The sequence below is a fragment of the Aulonocara stuartgranti genome (genome assembly GCF_965226115.1).
Source record: "Aulonocara stuartgranti genome assembly, chromosome: 18".
NCBI classification, from domain to species: Eukaryota; Metazoa; Chordata; class Actinopteri; order Cichliformes; family Cichlidae; genus Aulonocara; species Aulonocara stuartgranti.
The window spans coordinates 8957171-8972820 of record NC_138954.1 but is presented as its reverse complement, the minus strand read 5'-3'; the positions used below and the strand labels follow the sequence as shown (position 1 = coordinate 8972820).

The window sequence follows — 15650 nt, the reverse complement described above, 5'->3', positions numbered from 1 at the left end:
AATATTTGCACGCAAACCTTACTTTTCTGGGTTTACTTGGCAGCTGTGCAGAGTGAATTTCTGATAGGAATCTGATACCGGCAGGTATGCTGTAACTGCTGAATCGATGCAGGTTTTAGGAATTTATGTGCATCGCATGTGGCAAGATGTTAACGCAATTTTGACTCTCAAAAGGAAATCAAAGTAAGTAAAAAAGGAGCAGCCTCAACAAATCAATAACGTACACAGGACGCTTAAAACTGGCAAGTGCCTTTATTTTCATTCAACAGTACACAAAGAAAGAAAGAAGCTATTTACAATTACAAGACTTAAAATTCAATTATTTATTATTCCCTGCTGATGACTACAGACGATCAGTAGTAGTCCTCTGGGTCAGCTTTATCCCCCTGATTCTGAATCTGCTGCTGCTTCTTGTACAACTCGGCGATCTGCAGAGATCGAGAGGGAGAGAGATGTTTAGAGAGAACAAGGGAGATGAGACGATTTGCGAGAAAGAGGGGAAGCAGGGTGGAGGGAGGGAGTGAAGGAGAGACTATCATGAAGTGAGGTCAGAAACATGAAGAGGAGAAGCTAAAAATATCAGTTTGATTATTCATATGCTGGGCTTTGATGTTGGTGACTCCCAGCTGCTGAGTGCGAGACGGGGGCTGCGCTCACTTGGGCTCATCGGAGTTCGGGGGCGAGGGAGGAGGAAGGCGGGACAATGAATAATGCGCGAACAGCAGGCCCACCCAGAATCAGCAGTATCAGTACCAGTACAGCAGGGTGGCACAGTGAGGATGGAAAACAATGAAACATCACATTATTTCTCCTCCGCAGGATCAAGGTAAAGCTTTGATTCTCAGCCCAAAAGTGGTTGCATCCAACATGTTCTGGCTGGTCTTCATGTTTTCTTAATTCCCTCCGACTCGAATGAGGTTAAGTTTTATTTAAACCGTGCGCTACGTCAGGCAACGTGAACCGATGTGCTGTGCTAATGAGCGTGTGTGCATCTTAACTGATGAAAACTGACAGAAGCATCATTTTAATGCGGCTGATGTTCTGACTTGACTCCCTGCCGTAAACGCCTATATCTACACTCTATAAGTAACAGATGGGCATTGATTCAACTCAGTGAATATTAACATTTTATTGTAGTTCAGTCTTTAGAAATGCTACACAAGTTTGGGCGCAGGTGGTGTTACACTACAATGAACCTGGCATGGATTTTCCCGGTGAGGCGCGGCGTGCGTTTCAGAGCTGGTGCATCTAAGGCGATGCATGATGCAAGAAATCATGTCGTAAAATGTTTAGCAGGGAATCAAACTTTAAAAATCTCGTTTCATTTTGTTGACTTGTTAGAGTCAAACGGTTTTGAACGTAGGGGATCTCTTTATATCATGCCGTGAATCAGAAAACACGGTCAACAGGAGGAGGACATAAAAAATATCAATGTTGTTTTCAGGTAAAAGATGCTCTATAAGTCAGGCTATGAATGATACATGAAAGCAACCTTCAGAAAACAAAACTTTGAGAATACAGAAAGAAATAAACATGGAGACTTCAGTACGAGTTTCAGACATCATAAAGACATTCTGGTGCATGTTAACACAGAAGTGGAGACTTCTGGTTTCAGACACATAGGCCCAACAGACAAGGTAGTAAATTAAACAAAAAACACCTTCATGTCTATTTTGATCTTTTCTACGTCGACATTGTAATTGAAGAACAGCTGAAAGTCTGAAAAGTGCATGAAATCACATCTTTGGTAAGTATCTTACCCTGATGTTTAGGTTAATTGACAAGAATTGGACACTTTATTTTATTTTGTGCATTTCACATTTTAAGGGTTCATTATTAAGCTCATTTCCACCTCCATATTTTTAATACTTTGACTCCATTAAGAGTAACTTTGTTTTATTCACATTCAAACCCATATTTGTATTACTGGAAAACAAACAGAAAACAAATGCAAGAGTAGAAAAAAACTGTCTAAAACACAGTTTTTAGAAAAGCACTTTAGAGCTTTAAGCTGATTACTTGTATATACACTGGCACTATATAAGAGGGATTACAGAAGAAATATTTGGCAGTTTTAGCCCCAAGACATAAAATAGTTAAGTACAAGTTGCAGTATTTTATGGTAATATTCCAATATATATCAATATTTACCATTATTTCACTAATAGTACAATCTAGGAGAAAAAACAAAACATAAAAATATTTGTATGTACATGACATTTACTGTATAAAGTATACAGTCCATATACAGTCCTGTAACTCAGGTCAGCATAGTGATAAGAATTTTATATGCTCATGGGTCAGCAGTCAGGTCATTCAGAGGCAGGCAGCAAACCGCTGAAAGTTGATTTGTGTTCTGGCAAAACTTTCTGCGAGTTATGTCAAACACAAATATATTTCTCCGAAACCAACACTGCTTTAACTGACTGTAATACAGCTCTGTTCGACATGCAGCAGGAGACCATTACATAAACCAATTCCTGTATATAAAAAAAAGACTGTCCTTGGAGTGCTATTCACCCATGAAATTTTACAGGACAGCTCTTGTGAAGCGACCGTAGTGATGATGATGCTTTTCTATACAACACGGTCAAACAAGCGTATGACTGAATTTTACTAGGCCACGATCTTCCTTCTTTGACCTCATGATCCTTCATATTTTCTAGTCCTATAAGAGATCTGACATGGAGGGGGGACCAGTACTGATCTAATGTACCTGAGCTGCGGCCGTGGCGTCCTCGGGCTTCTTGTCGTCTCTAATCCTAAGGAAGCGAGGGAACCTCAGAGAAATGCCCTTCTCTGGATCCACCTGAAGAAAAGCAGATCACAAGAATTATAATTAAATCCAGCAAACGACCTGTGATACTGAGTTATCATTTGTTGCTACTTCTAACATACCCCACGTACTGGATATTTTGTTGACTAACATGCACTGAAAGATATTCAAGCCCTGCTAGCTCAAGGTTTGGAAACATCAACTCTTTTTACTCCGGTTCCAAAAACCTCTTTGAATTATTTGCCTTGTTTAGTATTTTACTGGCTTTAGAAATTGTACTGTACATTTTCAACCAAGGCTGCTTGACAATGCAGATATAGTGAATGTGAAGGGTGTGTTTAAAAATTTTCAGACCTGTACTTACAGTTTATCAAATGTGAAAGGGTTTTTATGTAAATTTGGGGGGTCAAATGGAACGAATAAGTATACAACATTGACAATAATCTGACCTATCAATTCAATCTTTAAAGCTTTTCGTACAATTTGCAGTAAGTACAGGCTATTTTTTTGCTGTGCCTTGAAACTTTGGCTTTTAAAAAGTTGGGAAACTGGCTTAGACCACCATAACAGCACATGAATTAGCGAGGGTCCCAGCAAAGCATGATGACCATTCTGTTCATAAGTACCTGAGCTGTTCACATGAGCTGCTCGAGCTTCACGTACACAGAGTGGATGAACATCATTAGCAAATCCACATAGCACTTTTAGTTACATCAAATTGCACTGCTCTAATATCTCAGAAAGTATACACTCTTTTTCAAGCTACTGACTATCACAGAAAGTTGTAGCCACATTATGTGTGAAGCCTCAGGGTAATCTTACAAATTACCTGTCAAAACCATCCTGGGGATCACGGTATTAAAAGAACTGATACTGCTAATCCTCTTTTTGGTTACTCATCCAAACATCTGATATTCAACTGTTTAAAAAATACGATGTATAGAGAGAACGAACGCAACACCTGGCAAATTTCACACCAGATTTTTTTTAATTAATGGTAGCGTTTTATCCATCCCACTGTTGTCTTACTTTGCCTGCTGTTAAAACGGGAGCTATATTCTGGCAAACCTTTTTTATTTGCGCTGAGGGACTCTGCATCTAACATGCAGCCAAACCACGGGTAATAAACAAGTATCTGTTCTATTAAAACCGGACGCTTTTACAACATTTTTAATAACTCAATTAAGAGGCACTAATTATGACTTTTCACTGTAGGCAACAGAGCATAACAGGCAGAATTTATCAGTGGAAACACATGGAGGGCGGATTAAGACACTGAACTGACCATTCCCATTGCAGCTTTGTAGACCGGAGACAGTGAGAGGTCAGCGCACTTCACCTCCCAAACCTGCACAGCATCCAGCCACACGTCGGGCTCGGCTGATTGGTCAACGCGGTAGTAAGCACGGGGCTTGGGCAGGATGTGCTCCTAGAGAACATAAAATGAAAAATTAATGATTAAATCACTAAATTATCCAACTTAAGAATAAAACGTTAGATAAATGTTAGAAATATGTACCCAGAATTAATGGTGACTTCTTCAAAAGAACTCAAATTTGTTCTTCTTACAGTACAATTATATAAACGTTTCAAACTCAAAACTCTTCAGATATGGACAGCTTGTGCAGGGCACTCGGTCACACATAAAATGTCGTGATTGGAATCCAAGTTGGATGAAATAACATTTTTACTTTTAGCACAGCATAAACTGAATGCATGTAGTCACATAATCAGACAGGCACTACCAGATTACTTTTAGCATCTGACTTTTTAACGCCACTCAGTACCAAGCCAGTTTGCATAAGACAATTTATATGCCCTCAGTTTGTGCATATACACCGAGTTAACTGGATTAGAGGTCAGTTAGTTCAGGTTTATTACATCCCTGCAGCATCAGACGGCAACAAAATCCATCAATAGAGCAGCGTCCACACAGGAAGAGACTAGCAGCAATAAGGCAACCAGCAAAGGAATGTCAATGTACTTCAGCAACATTTTGCAACAACTGTTACCAACAGGTGCTCAGTTGACCTTAAATGACAATATGAGTCCAGCAGTTGCATGAACTTATGCACAGGGCTGTCTAGAAAGGGAGCATTGGGTGGCACTGGCTGTTGTTTAAAAACAGCATAGAGTTCAATACGAGGTATATTCAAAAAGTCCTGGCTTTACACATAAATGTTTGCTTAGAGTTTTAGGTGCATAGTGGGATTTAAGGAAGCATCTAAAATGGCCCAAATAGCTGACCTTAAAAAGGAGTTTGGGCAAATTCAAGTCTGGTAAGTTTCTATTCGTGCCGATATTCTCCTTTCCATGTTTAAATATAGTAAGCAGCAACTCTTCTTATTAAAGCAGCTGTTGAAATATAGCAGTCATGACAATAAAACTTTGACCTCATGCATTGTTTGTCAACTGATATACTGTTAAAATCTCCTTCAGAGTACTTTATCCCACGCATGCACCCAATGCCGTGGGTGTCTGAAGGAAAGCATGAAAAAAGTGACTCATGCCGAAATGAAAGACTGCCATCATTTGAACAGACTGATGAAGCCAGCAGTGTTATGTATCCCACATCTGAAAACAACTAGAGTGTACGTACAGTGTACATGCAAATATGCACAGTGTAAAAATAGGCAATGCATGTACAGAGAACCTGGTAAAAAAGACAGTGATGGAGCGCTTCTGGTTGCCCTGCTGAATTGTGCCGTGTCTCAAAAACCACATCCCAAGAGGCAGACACAGTCTGAGCACTCCCATATTTCTTGGTGGGGGCAACACGATTTCAAAGACACATTATCACACACCTACACGACAGATTTCATTTAGAAGCAGCCTAATATACTGCACTTTTTTTCTCCTTATTTTAAACTCGATATTTACCTCGCAGGCTTCACCGCCAAACTGTTTCTGTTCCCGCGAGGCGACCGAGAAAAATAAAAAGAGCCAACTTCTGCAATATTTAATAGTACCATTTTAACTTTGACACGAGCAATCATTCTGTCAGCGTAGGTGTCAGTCTTTTACAAAATGATACCCATCTTGTTTTGGCGTGAAACAGCCATTTCAGCGAATGTGCCTCTGAAACGGTTTAATGTTAACGAGACTGCTGCAGTGTCCACAGAACTGGGTCATAGTTAAATAATTCTGGGGGAAAGAAAGCTCCAGCTGTAGCGGTGCTGTTTCCCCGCACACATTATTTATACTGTGGGCATTCAAGTGACACTCCAATACAGAGTGAATTACAATGCATGAGCTGGTAGGCGTGTAGAGTCTTATAAAATATTGAGTTCTGTCGGAGCTCAAACCTGTGGCCTTTCAGTTATACTTGGGGATACACAGATACAGCTATATAATAGATAGAGTTATTATTGTAATCATTAGATGGGTCAAGTATTAGGTGGAGTTAATAAAACTGTAATATTGCAATTTTACACGCCTTCCAGAGCATCATAATTACACATCACACAAGCCTAAAAAGGTGTGTGAGCTATTTCAGTTACATGCAATTATTCATGTTGATTTAAATGTATTTACACCACCGAGGACCAAGTGAAGAACTCATCTTCAGGGCATGTAAAGTGACTTATTTAAGGTGGAGTGGCAATTATATAATCAAGTACAGTTGTTACTGCTGGGAAAACTGTGCAGTTTGTGCCTGCTGTGGAACATTTTGGCTTATATGATGTGAAACGGTAAGTTGAAAAAAAATAAAAGAAGTTCTACTTAAAAACATTTTAAGCACATGATCAGCAATGACGAGCAGAAGCTGCATTTAGGTATCAACTCTGTTCCAGGCTTATAATGTGAAATGTGTGATCAGAATACTAATAATAACATTTTATCAGTTCACTGAATGAGAAACTGAAATTCAATTGATGATTTCCAACTTTTGAAATGCTATATTTTAGTTATATATTTTAAACCGTATTTGTCCCTTGGTTGTACCTGAATCTATAACACATTGCTTCCACCAGAAGGTGACAATAAGGCATCAAAAGTCATTTTCCAAGTATTATTAAACAAGAAAAACACAAAGAATGCGTGATATTAATAATGATTAAAAAAAGAGTGCTACAGGAATGTTTTTTGCAGGCCATCCTGTGAGTTAGGACTCCACCCTATGCCAGAATCACACTATCCATGAATATACTTTTAACTTGTTAAAAAAACCTGTCACATCATGATAATGACATAAAATGATAAAGTGACGCAACACACGACGATGACAACAAAGTCCAGGCATGTCTGAGAGCGAGAGCAGTGTCATTTTAGTACTTAAAAAGGGAGTTTCTTCAATGACATCCAATATAACATGATAACGCAATATGCAAGAAAAATGTTGCTGCTAACAATGGGAACAGTGAACTTGTTTCACCACTTGAGGCAAAAACACCACCGACTACTACAAGGCTACGAAGGCAGGTAAAGCGAAATAAGAGCAGTGACGCAAAAGTAAACATTCACTCACCTGAGCATCGCTTGAGCACTCACTCCTTGCACTCTATATGGCAAGAAGAGCCAATGGTGGATGGAAATTACTAATGCGGTTACACAGCGGTAACGCAGGACTTTAAGCAACTGGTTAAACAGCTCAAATAAACCCAAGTTAAAACACCCTGGGTAAAAATTATTTTTAGATTTATACTTTATTATGTGATCATATTGTGCAGGCTCCTGTGGAATTACAAGGTTAAGTTGCTTTTCCGGTTAAACTGTGTTAAGCAGTTGCATTGTTCTTTTTTTTTTTTTTTTTTTTTACTTAAAACTTCTGGAGAAAACACTGTCGAGACTACAATTGTACTTACAGTTGACTTATGCCATGTCAGTGGATATAAGGCTGTCTCACTGCTACATTAATGCTGTGAACGCTACACTTCAAATTAGGTAGTCCGTCATCAATGACAGTAACTCAATGGAAAAGGAGGATGGAAAATGCCCTTCATTTTGTTTGCACATAAAAGCTGCTGCCTGCGAGCTAAGATCACCAAAGAAATGTTAAATTCTTTCCCCTCTATTGTCATAAATATGGTTTTTGCAAATTTTCAAAATCTCATGATATAATTGGGCTTTACTGCCCACTACCATTTTGGATTAATGTAGAAAATATGTAGAAAATAAAAGTTCATGGTACTTACGTAGTTTGTTCCTCACAAATTGACACCACTTCTATGATTTTTGAAGCCTAAATGTAATTTTCAGTTAATAATAAGATACGAACAACTGAATGTGAGTGTCACCACTGCTTAGCTGCTTTGTTCAGATCAATGACACCAAAGTTCTGGAGTCTCATTTAGCCATTTGTTACAAAATGCATCTTTCCTTCAAAAGTGCCAACTCATTCCCAAATCATTTCTGGGAGAGTTTATTTGAATGTCAAATTGTACTTTTGCTTAAAATCTATAACGAACGTGATTCTGCATCAGGCCCCCAAAACTCCACTATCAGTCAGCCTCTAACGTCTACTACCCTTAATCATTTTCAAGCATCAGAATAAAGATTAGACTGAAAAATGGGGGGAGCAGCTCCCGGTGTTACAGCACAGCAACTCGCCACCCAGGGGATTGTGAACCGAGCCAATCGTCTCCCCGTCTCGAGTCCCTTCGGCTTGCAGCACTGCTGCAACTAAAGCAACACGGCCACACCACTGGCCTTCCTTAATTCACCATCCATCACTTTCATTACAAAGCAGCACAGTGCAGGCTCTATTGGTCTCACAAAGAAAAAAAAGAAAAGAAAAAAGGTTACACCACCTTCTAAATCACTGCTTCACTGTAGTGATTCTACACTGTGCAGCAGTTTGTTACACCAAATTCAACCCCTTAATCTCTAAAAGAGATGTTTTAAAAAAACCCACGGTGTTCACCAGGTTTGCTCAGTCTGTATTAAATAACGATTACGTTGTTTTATAAATAGATGACTGTATTTTAAAAACCCCGTCTCTTTTATTCCTGTAAAAGAAGTAATAAATTTAGCTGATAAAGCCAGCAGAATACAAAAATGAATTCACACTCTCGTAACGGCTATCATTTTCAGAGAGCAGTTGTCAAGTTTCTTCAAATGCTTCTGCTGCTCTGCTGCTCTGGAGCAAACCTCTTCAAATATAAATTGAAAAAGAAATTCATTAACCAGCTTCAGAGCACGCCAACACAGTTTCACTAAACACATTTTATTTCATTGGTAAAACAGAAGTGATTCCTGGTGCCAGCCCAGCATTTCCTAAACACACCAAATGAACACCTCTGAAAGGCACGTGCAACTTATTTTAGGTAAGATGTAACACGTGTATAAGCCTAGAGGGTAGAAAACATCTGTAATCCCTGAGCTTATTCCTGTTACTTTTCTCCTTTTGGATAATTAAAGGTATCCTCGAGGTGCTGTTTACAAAATGAAGTTGTAACTTAGGAGTTTATCTGCACACTGGTCCTATTATTTTGATACTAAAATCTTGGTTCATATCTGAAGAGACTGAATGAACAGAGAATATAATCTATGAATGTATAGTTGTGGAATTTCACGGCTTCAACCTCCCAAATACCTCATTGTGGTTTTGATCTAAAATTCACTGCGTCTGTGTTTATGTTACCATCAAGTAAGTACTTATCAAACAATGAATTCAAGTAATCCTAAAGCTGAAGCTTCAGATGTCTTTACACAGTACTGTCATCTGTTATCTCTGAATGAAGTCTGTTAGATGGGATATATATATACTTCGTATGGTCTCCTCAGGCACACAGCTCTGGCTTTGAGTGGAGAAGCCGGCCATTCAAACCTTATGTTTGCGAGGGACAGTCTATCAGAGCAAAGCTAGCTTCAAGGAAGCACTAAAAAAGCCAATTTGAAAAGACTGTACCAAGGCCCAGTATAAGACAAATAAAGATTGTTTTGAAATCACACAAAGCTAATCTTGTTGAGTCTACAGTTAAATATTTGGCTCCTGTACATTTGCGATTTAAAAAAGAGGAAGAAAGAAAAAAAAAATCAAGACATCAATGTAAGGAAACAACAGTGTGGCTGTTTAAAGAGTAAGTGCAACAGCCTTGCTGTGACACTTTACCTTTAAGAACTTGTAATGCTGCTCCAGATCTTCATCCTTGAAGCCTGTCCCGATCTGGAAGAGACGAAAGGAGATAAGAGGCACGCACACATCTATACACACACACACACACACACACACACACACACACACACACACACACACTCCGTCTTAGATGTGTGTGAGGCAGCAGACATGAGGCAGCAGACATTTGGCAGCACGCTGCAAAACAGAGAACAGCAAGAAAATCCCTCCCTACACCACGAGCATCTTGTCTGCCTACTTCACATTAAGCAACATGTCACCTCTCAAAAGACCTGAGCCTGCTGAGGCACAAGAATCACCCAATGAATAAGGGGGGAGGAAAACAGGCTGGTGTGTCATGCAAATATAGGATTTCCCAGCTTACAGATCTGCATGTATTCTGCAGATCTCCATGATAGGCTTCACTGTGTGTTTTATAGCATTCAAGAAGATTTGGAGGTTAATCCAAGCATGTGTTCATGCATTTGTTATCTGTGCTGGCCAAGTCTTCTACCAAGCCGACTGCAATGTATTTTTAAGAGCACCTGTTCCACATGAAGTAGAGGTAAGCTAATTACTGTACAACTAGTCTGTTTTGTGGATAATCAGAGTCTCCCAGCAGCTTAATCCAATCAATACAAGGGTTTGTGCGCAAGTTAACAAAAGCAAACAGCAATGCTCACAAACATTCACATTTTTTAACACAACAACAACAACGAAGCAAAATTAATTATTATATTTTGGTAGTTCTGGGCTGAGCTTCCTTTTCTTGATGACCACAGCCAGGTCCACATGTTTGATTTGCCCGATTGTTATGCTGGATGCCCTTCCTGTCACAGCCACAGAGGGATTTGTTTGTTAGATAAATATTTAAACCACTACATTATGCAAACACTCTTAATTTGATGATTTAATTCTTGGTTTTATAACTCAAAACACAGGGAGATCACTGTGAGCTTCATTGCAAGCCCACTGACTCACTATGTTGCAAATTTAAAAAATATATTTAATTAAAACATGACAAAAACCAAAGAAGATTAAAAAAATATCTTGACTTAGGTGGAAATGAAGTACATGAGCAGCAACATGGACAAGCACTTAGCACGGTCACAGCAAGAAAATTCCTGATTCAAACGACTGCTTGGGAATGCCCCATCCAATTGAGGGGAGTATGGAGCGCTCACTGTGGCTGAATGGGTTCCCTGTGGTTTCCTCCCACAAAGCCATGCTTGGAAAGTTAATATATCTTATGTGACCATCTGTGAGAATGTGGGTACATGTGGTTGTATCCACATTTGCCCTGTGATGGACTGAATAGCTCAGAGTTAATAGATGGAAATCTATGGGTTTTATTTAGTTTTCGCCTTGCCAAACATGCCCGAGGAGGCATCGGTTCATTGAGACCGACTGTATGTCAAATGCTTTTACAAAATGTTTGTATTTTTAATACATGGTCTAAATCCTGCCCCTGACAACTAGCCCTAATATTACTTTTAGTAACAAACAAACACTGAAACTAATAAAAATGGATCCAAAACTAAACATTGACAGCTGTGCGTCAATGTCCTCGTCTCTTGCACGCTCTGCATGCCTATTTTCTTTCTCCCGTATGTGGGAATTTTGCGTTTGTGAGGTGTGTGTGTGTGTGTTTTCAATTTCTTCATGGTGGAGAAAAGGTTGTGTGGCTCAGGTCCTATTTGTTTGGCAGCACTTTTCTTTTCCAATACGCTTTATTATTTTTCTATTTTGACGAAAACCTCTCAGCTTGCTGCTCTGAGTCATTCCTGCCTGCCTAATATCAAGCTCCTGCCAAAGACTGCAAACTGTAAATACACTTCTAAGGTATTTTAATGGGCTCACAGAGACAGACTCAACAAACAATCATTTAATGAGATGCGTGTTGACATAACTACCAGTATTTGTTAGAAAAACCTAGCAGATTAAAGGCTACATTAATAAACTGTCGACATAAAGTGGAGAAGACTGAGATTTAGATCTTGTTTTCCTCAATACTACAGTATTTCAGTACTGGTCATTAACAAATTACCACTGAGTCAGTCTTAACTGTGTATAAGTGCTGGTTTCTCATTGTGCACAATTACTTTACAAGCACTTGTTTTAATCATTTAAATGACTGTAAATAGCTAAATGTATCTCTCAGCTGTCACCTTCCATTTCATTAGTGTCCCTTTTCTTCTCTGTGACAGCAGCCTGTGTGAACTGTGTGTCCACAGCAGCAGCACTGCTCCCAAATCTGCTGCTCACTCAAGGACACTTCACAGGACATACAGGTGAAATTACATTTGGGAGATGGAAATGTGGTTTAGATTCTGCTTTCGGCTACAGAGAGGGTTACTGAAGTGTACAATGTCAAAGACAAAACATTTATTCCTTTGTTGTTTAGCTGACACTGGAGAGCAAAAGGAAGATGAGTGCAGCACACAGGAGAAGTGGATGCTGCAGTCACATGGCACACACTGACAACTGCAGAAAAGATTAACGGCGTGTTTCCATGTGCTCACTCATCTCGTACACATGTGAAAAAGTATGTACACTCCAACTTTACTGAACATAGCTGTCCACGTGAGACGTTTAGACAGGAAACATGATCTGAAGTATTTTTTTTCTTTCATTGTACAAAAACAACTGCAGGAGTTGAGTGCTGCTCAAACTGAAATGCAAGTTCAACACGTTACATGACTTTCAGACCCATCTAATAATACGTTTCAATTAAGCCCAGACATTCAAAGCGAACTATCAGCTTAGCCTAGAGTTGGATGTCTCGAGACCGATACCCTCTTGGTTTAGGCGGTCTTGACTACAAGTCTAGCTTAACCACAGTTAAAGCTGGTCATCTTAAACAACAAAAAGCCTTTGAAAGCTAAATGCCCTTTAAAGAAGTTGCAAATGAGTGGAAAAGAAATCAGGAAAAATGTTAAGACTGTTTTACAGTCACACTTCACTTAGAGCCGTGGGAAGGGCCTTGAAGGTGGGGGTGCTGTAGTGTGTTACAAAGGTTATCAGTCCTGCAAAGCACCCAAAACTGAACTGAACCGCTCAGAACAGCCGAGAAAAAATACAGTGGCTTGCACACAACAGAACACTAAGTAAACTGCACACGACGGACACACACATCAGTCATACTATGAGGTTTGTTAAGACGAAGCAGTGAAGACATACAATAAAACTATTTGTGCACTGCTGACCAAAACCTATCAAAATATGGAGCCAAATTTATAAGTACCCTTTTGGTAACAAAGGCAGAACTGTGAAATTACTGCTTGATTACAATGTTAAACTGCACAGCGGCAGCTCATAAGCCAAAGTCTGACCTTCATCTGGGTGCAGGTTATAATACTCTAAATGTGACTTGGTGCTCAGAAGTTTAGGCAATAAATGTCGATGAGGACATTTAGCTAGTGAGAGGTACTGGCTGATAGCTAATTTTGAAAAATGCACCACTTCTAGGGATGTCCAGTAACGTCATTTAACCATGATGCTTTTATAAGGGGGAAACAAAAGGTACTTTTGTTTATTTAATTTAATTTATTTTACCCCCAGTTTTCCTTTTGCAATTGGAGGTGCTGCACCACTGGCAATACCCCCACTTCTCTTGGCGTTGGTTAGGCTGATATCAATGCATTTGTTCACCAAAGACAGTTAAATGAGTCATTTGATTGATTTGGTACTTTCCTTCTGAAGTAGAGCCTAAAAATAAGTCAACAATGCAGCTATATGTGATCTAATGTGTCCTTGAGGCAAGAATAGTGCCACTGAGTTGTGAAAATTCTCATGGTGACCTAAAAAATTTAAGACAGTTTAATAATCTTTAGGCCTTTTGATTACTTGTTAAAGTCATTTTAAGACTTTCTAAAGACCCTGTAAACACAGGTGACCTAAAGTAATGCCTGACTGCCTCAGTCAACTGAAGGGCCTCCTCTGTAAACATGGTTTAAATGACGCCCTTCGTCTTTGAGAACTTTTGCTGAAATTTACTGTTAATGAAAAAAAGGCATCTGTCCAGAAAACATTGGCTTTGTTAAGCCTTTACGTCTGTGAGAGTGTCAGCAACACTTACATCTTTCTTTCCCATGTTTTATGTGTCAACATGAATAAAAATGGAAAATGAATGACACTGCCTACAAAGTCCAAAATGTTTCCAAGCCTGATATATAACAAGTAGCCCAATAAGTGCCAAAACATCAGTCAGTCAGCTTGCAACTTAGTTATACAGTTTTTGGCTCTGGCTTTTGAAGACTGTCCCCGTGTATTTTTAAAAAATATTTTTAAAGTTACTGTGCATGGAGGAGGTGATGCTCCAACATGACTTTAGAAAAGCACAAAGTGTAACTGCCAAGTTGCATGTCAGAGAATTTAGTCAGTACAGCACATATTGTATGGGACATCACGCCCCGCCTACACATATACCCCATGTCATCACAGTCATCCCTCAGTTCTTATCCTCGTCATCTCGCTAAAAACATTTCTACTGAGTTGGGATAACTATCTACTCCTAGTTATCTCTGTTGTCTGACTGCTTTAAGTTAGTTTAACTAACCCTGTTGGTGTTAGCTTCCACCGCACAGTTGGTGTGTAGTTTGCCCGCAAGGCGCCAATTTAGAGTCTTCCTGTGCAGTGCTTTGCTTTGCGTTTTGGTATGGATGCTAAACAGAAGCAAGGAAAGCAGAAATCTACTGTTCGCTCCTGTCCTCTGAGACGCTGTTTCTCTATGCACAACAGTGATCATCACGGTCACTATGGACGATACATGGAGCCGTCCCTGGCTGCTTATCTGGCCCTGCCCCACGACCATGGTGCCGGTGGCCCTGCAACACTGCTGTCTAAGCACAACAGATTCTCCGCGTCACAGCTGGATTCATCGAGCTCATGCTTTGCGTATCTAGCCAGAGGTAGAGCTCTGTGTAAACAGAGGCTGTCCCACTGGATTACAGAAGCTCTCTCACCGGCATACAGCACCAAGGGTCTCGCTTCGCCCCAGGGTATAGGAGCTCATTCCACCAGGGCAAACTCCTAGGCTCTTTTTAAAGCTGTAACTGTAGGTGATATTTGTGCTGCAGCTAGTTGGGCATCACCGCACACTTTTGTTTGGTTTTATCATTTGTACATTACAGCTCATGTTGTCCTTAAGATGCTGGTGCTCCAACTCCAGTTCAGTAGCTGCTCTGCAGGGCATGTATATATGTCCCATACTATATGTGTTGTACGGAGTGAATCAGCTGAAAGGGAACAGACAGTTACTTTTGTATCTTCTGTTCCCTGAAGGAGAGGAACGAGGTCCAACACAAGGTTCCTCCGCCCCGCAGCTTGGCTTGGTGAAGAGCAGCTATTGAACTGAGGGATGATTGACGAGAGGGGCTATACGAACGCATGTCATCACAGGTCAAAGGTGTGAATACAGGTTTCTTCAGCCAGGACACACAAGGGCATGATGTGTGTGTGTTGTACCTGTCCTTCTGAGAAGAGAAGCTATAGATGTAATTGTTTGTTCTTCACATAAATGAGCTCAAATAAAACGGGGGCAAGTGCAATACACAGTTGGAGATTTTATCTGATCTGAAATTAGCCAAACTCTGGACAAGTGAGAGTAAGAGTTGGGAGGATTAAAACATATGAGCAAGACTGGACGCTGCAGGCCAAGCTGACAGGATAGTTGTAAACCTGTCACCTCTGTGGCTCATTCAGCATTTTTGACATTTGGATCTTTGAACTGGAAAACTAAAACAAGGAATTACTGACAATGTACTGAAAAATTCTCCTAAAAATGAAGGATTTTCAAGCATCCATCCATCCATCCAT

The 15650-nt window shown here is 39.9% G+C and overlaps 1 protein-coding gene across 1 annotated transcript in view; it reads right to left on the bottom strand.

Annotated features, from left to right (window-relative positions):
* Positions 1 to 237: 237 nt before the first annotated feature.
* Positions 238 to 15650, bottom strand: part of lig1 (ligase I, DNA, ATP-dependent) — a 63307-nt gene continuing 47894 nt past the window's right edge. The window contains exons 24-27 of the mRNA XM_082514816.1: positions 9831 to 9884; positions 4062 to 4205; positions 2717 to 2809; positions 238 to 428 (exon numbers count right to left, since the gene is read on the bottom strand). Of these exons, the coding sequence (XP_082370942.1) occupies positions 354 to 428; positions 2717 to 2809; positions 4062 to 4205; positions 9831 to 9884 (366 nt within the window). The 3' untranslated portion in view covers positions 238 to 353. The remainder of the gene's footprint in view (positions 429 to 2716; positions 2810 to 4061; positions 4206 to 9830; positions 9885 to 15650) is intronic.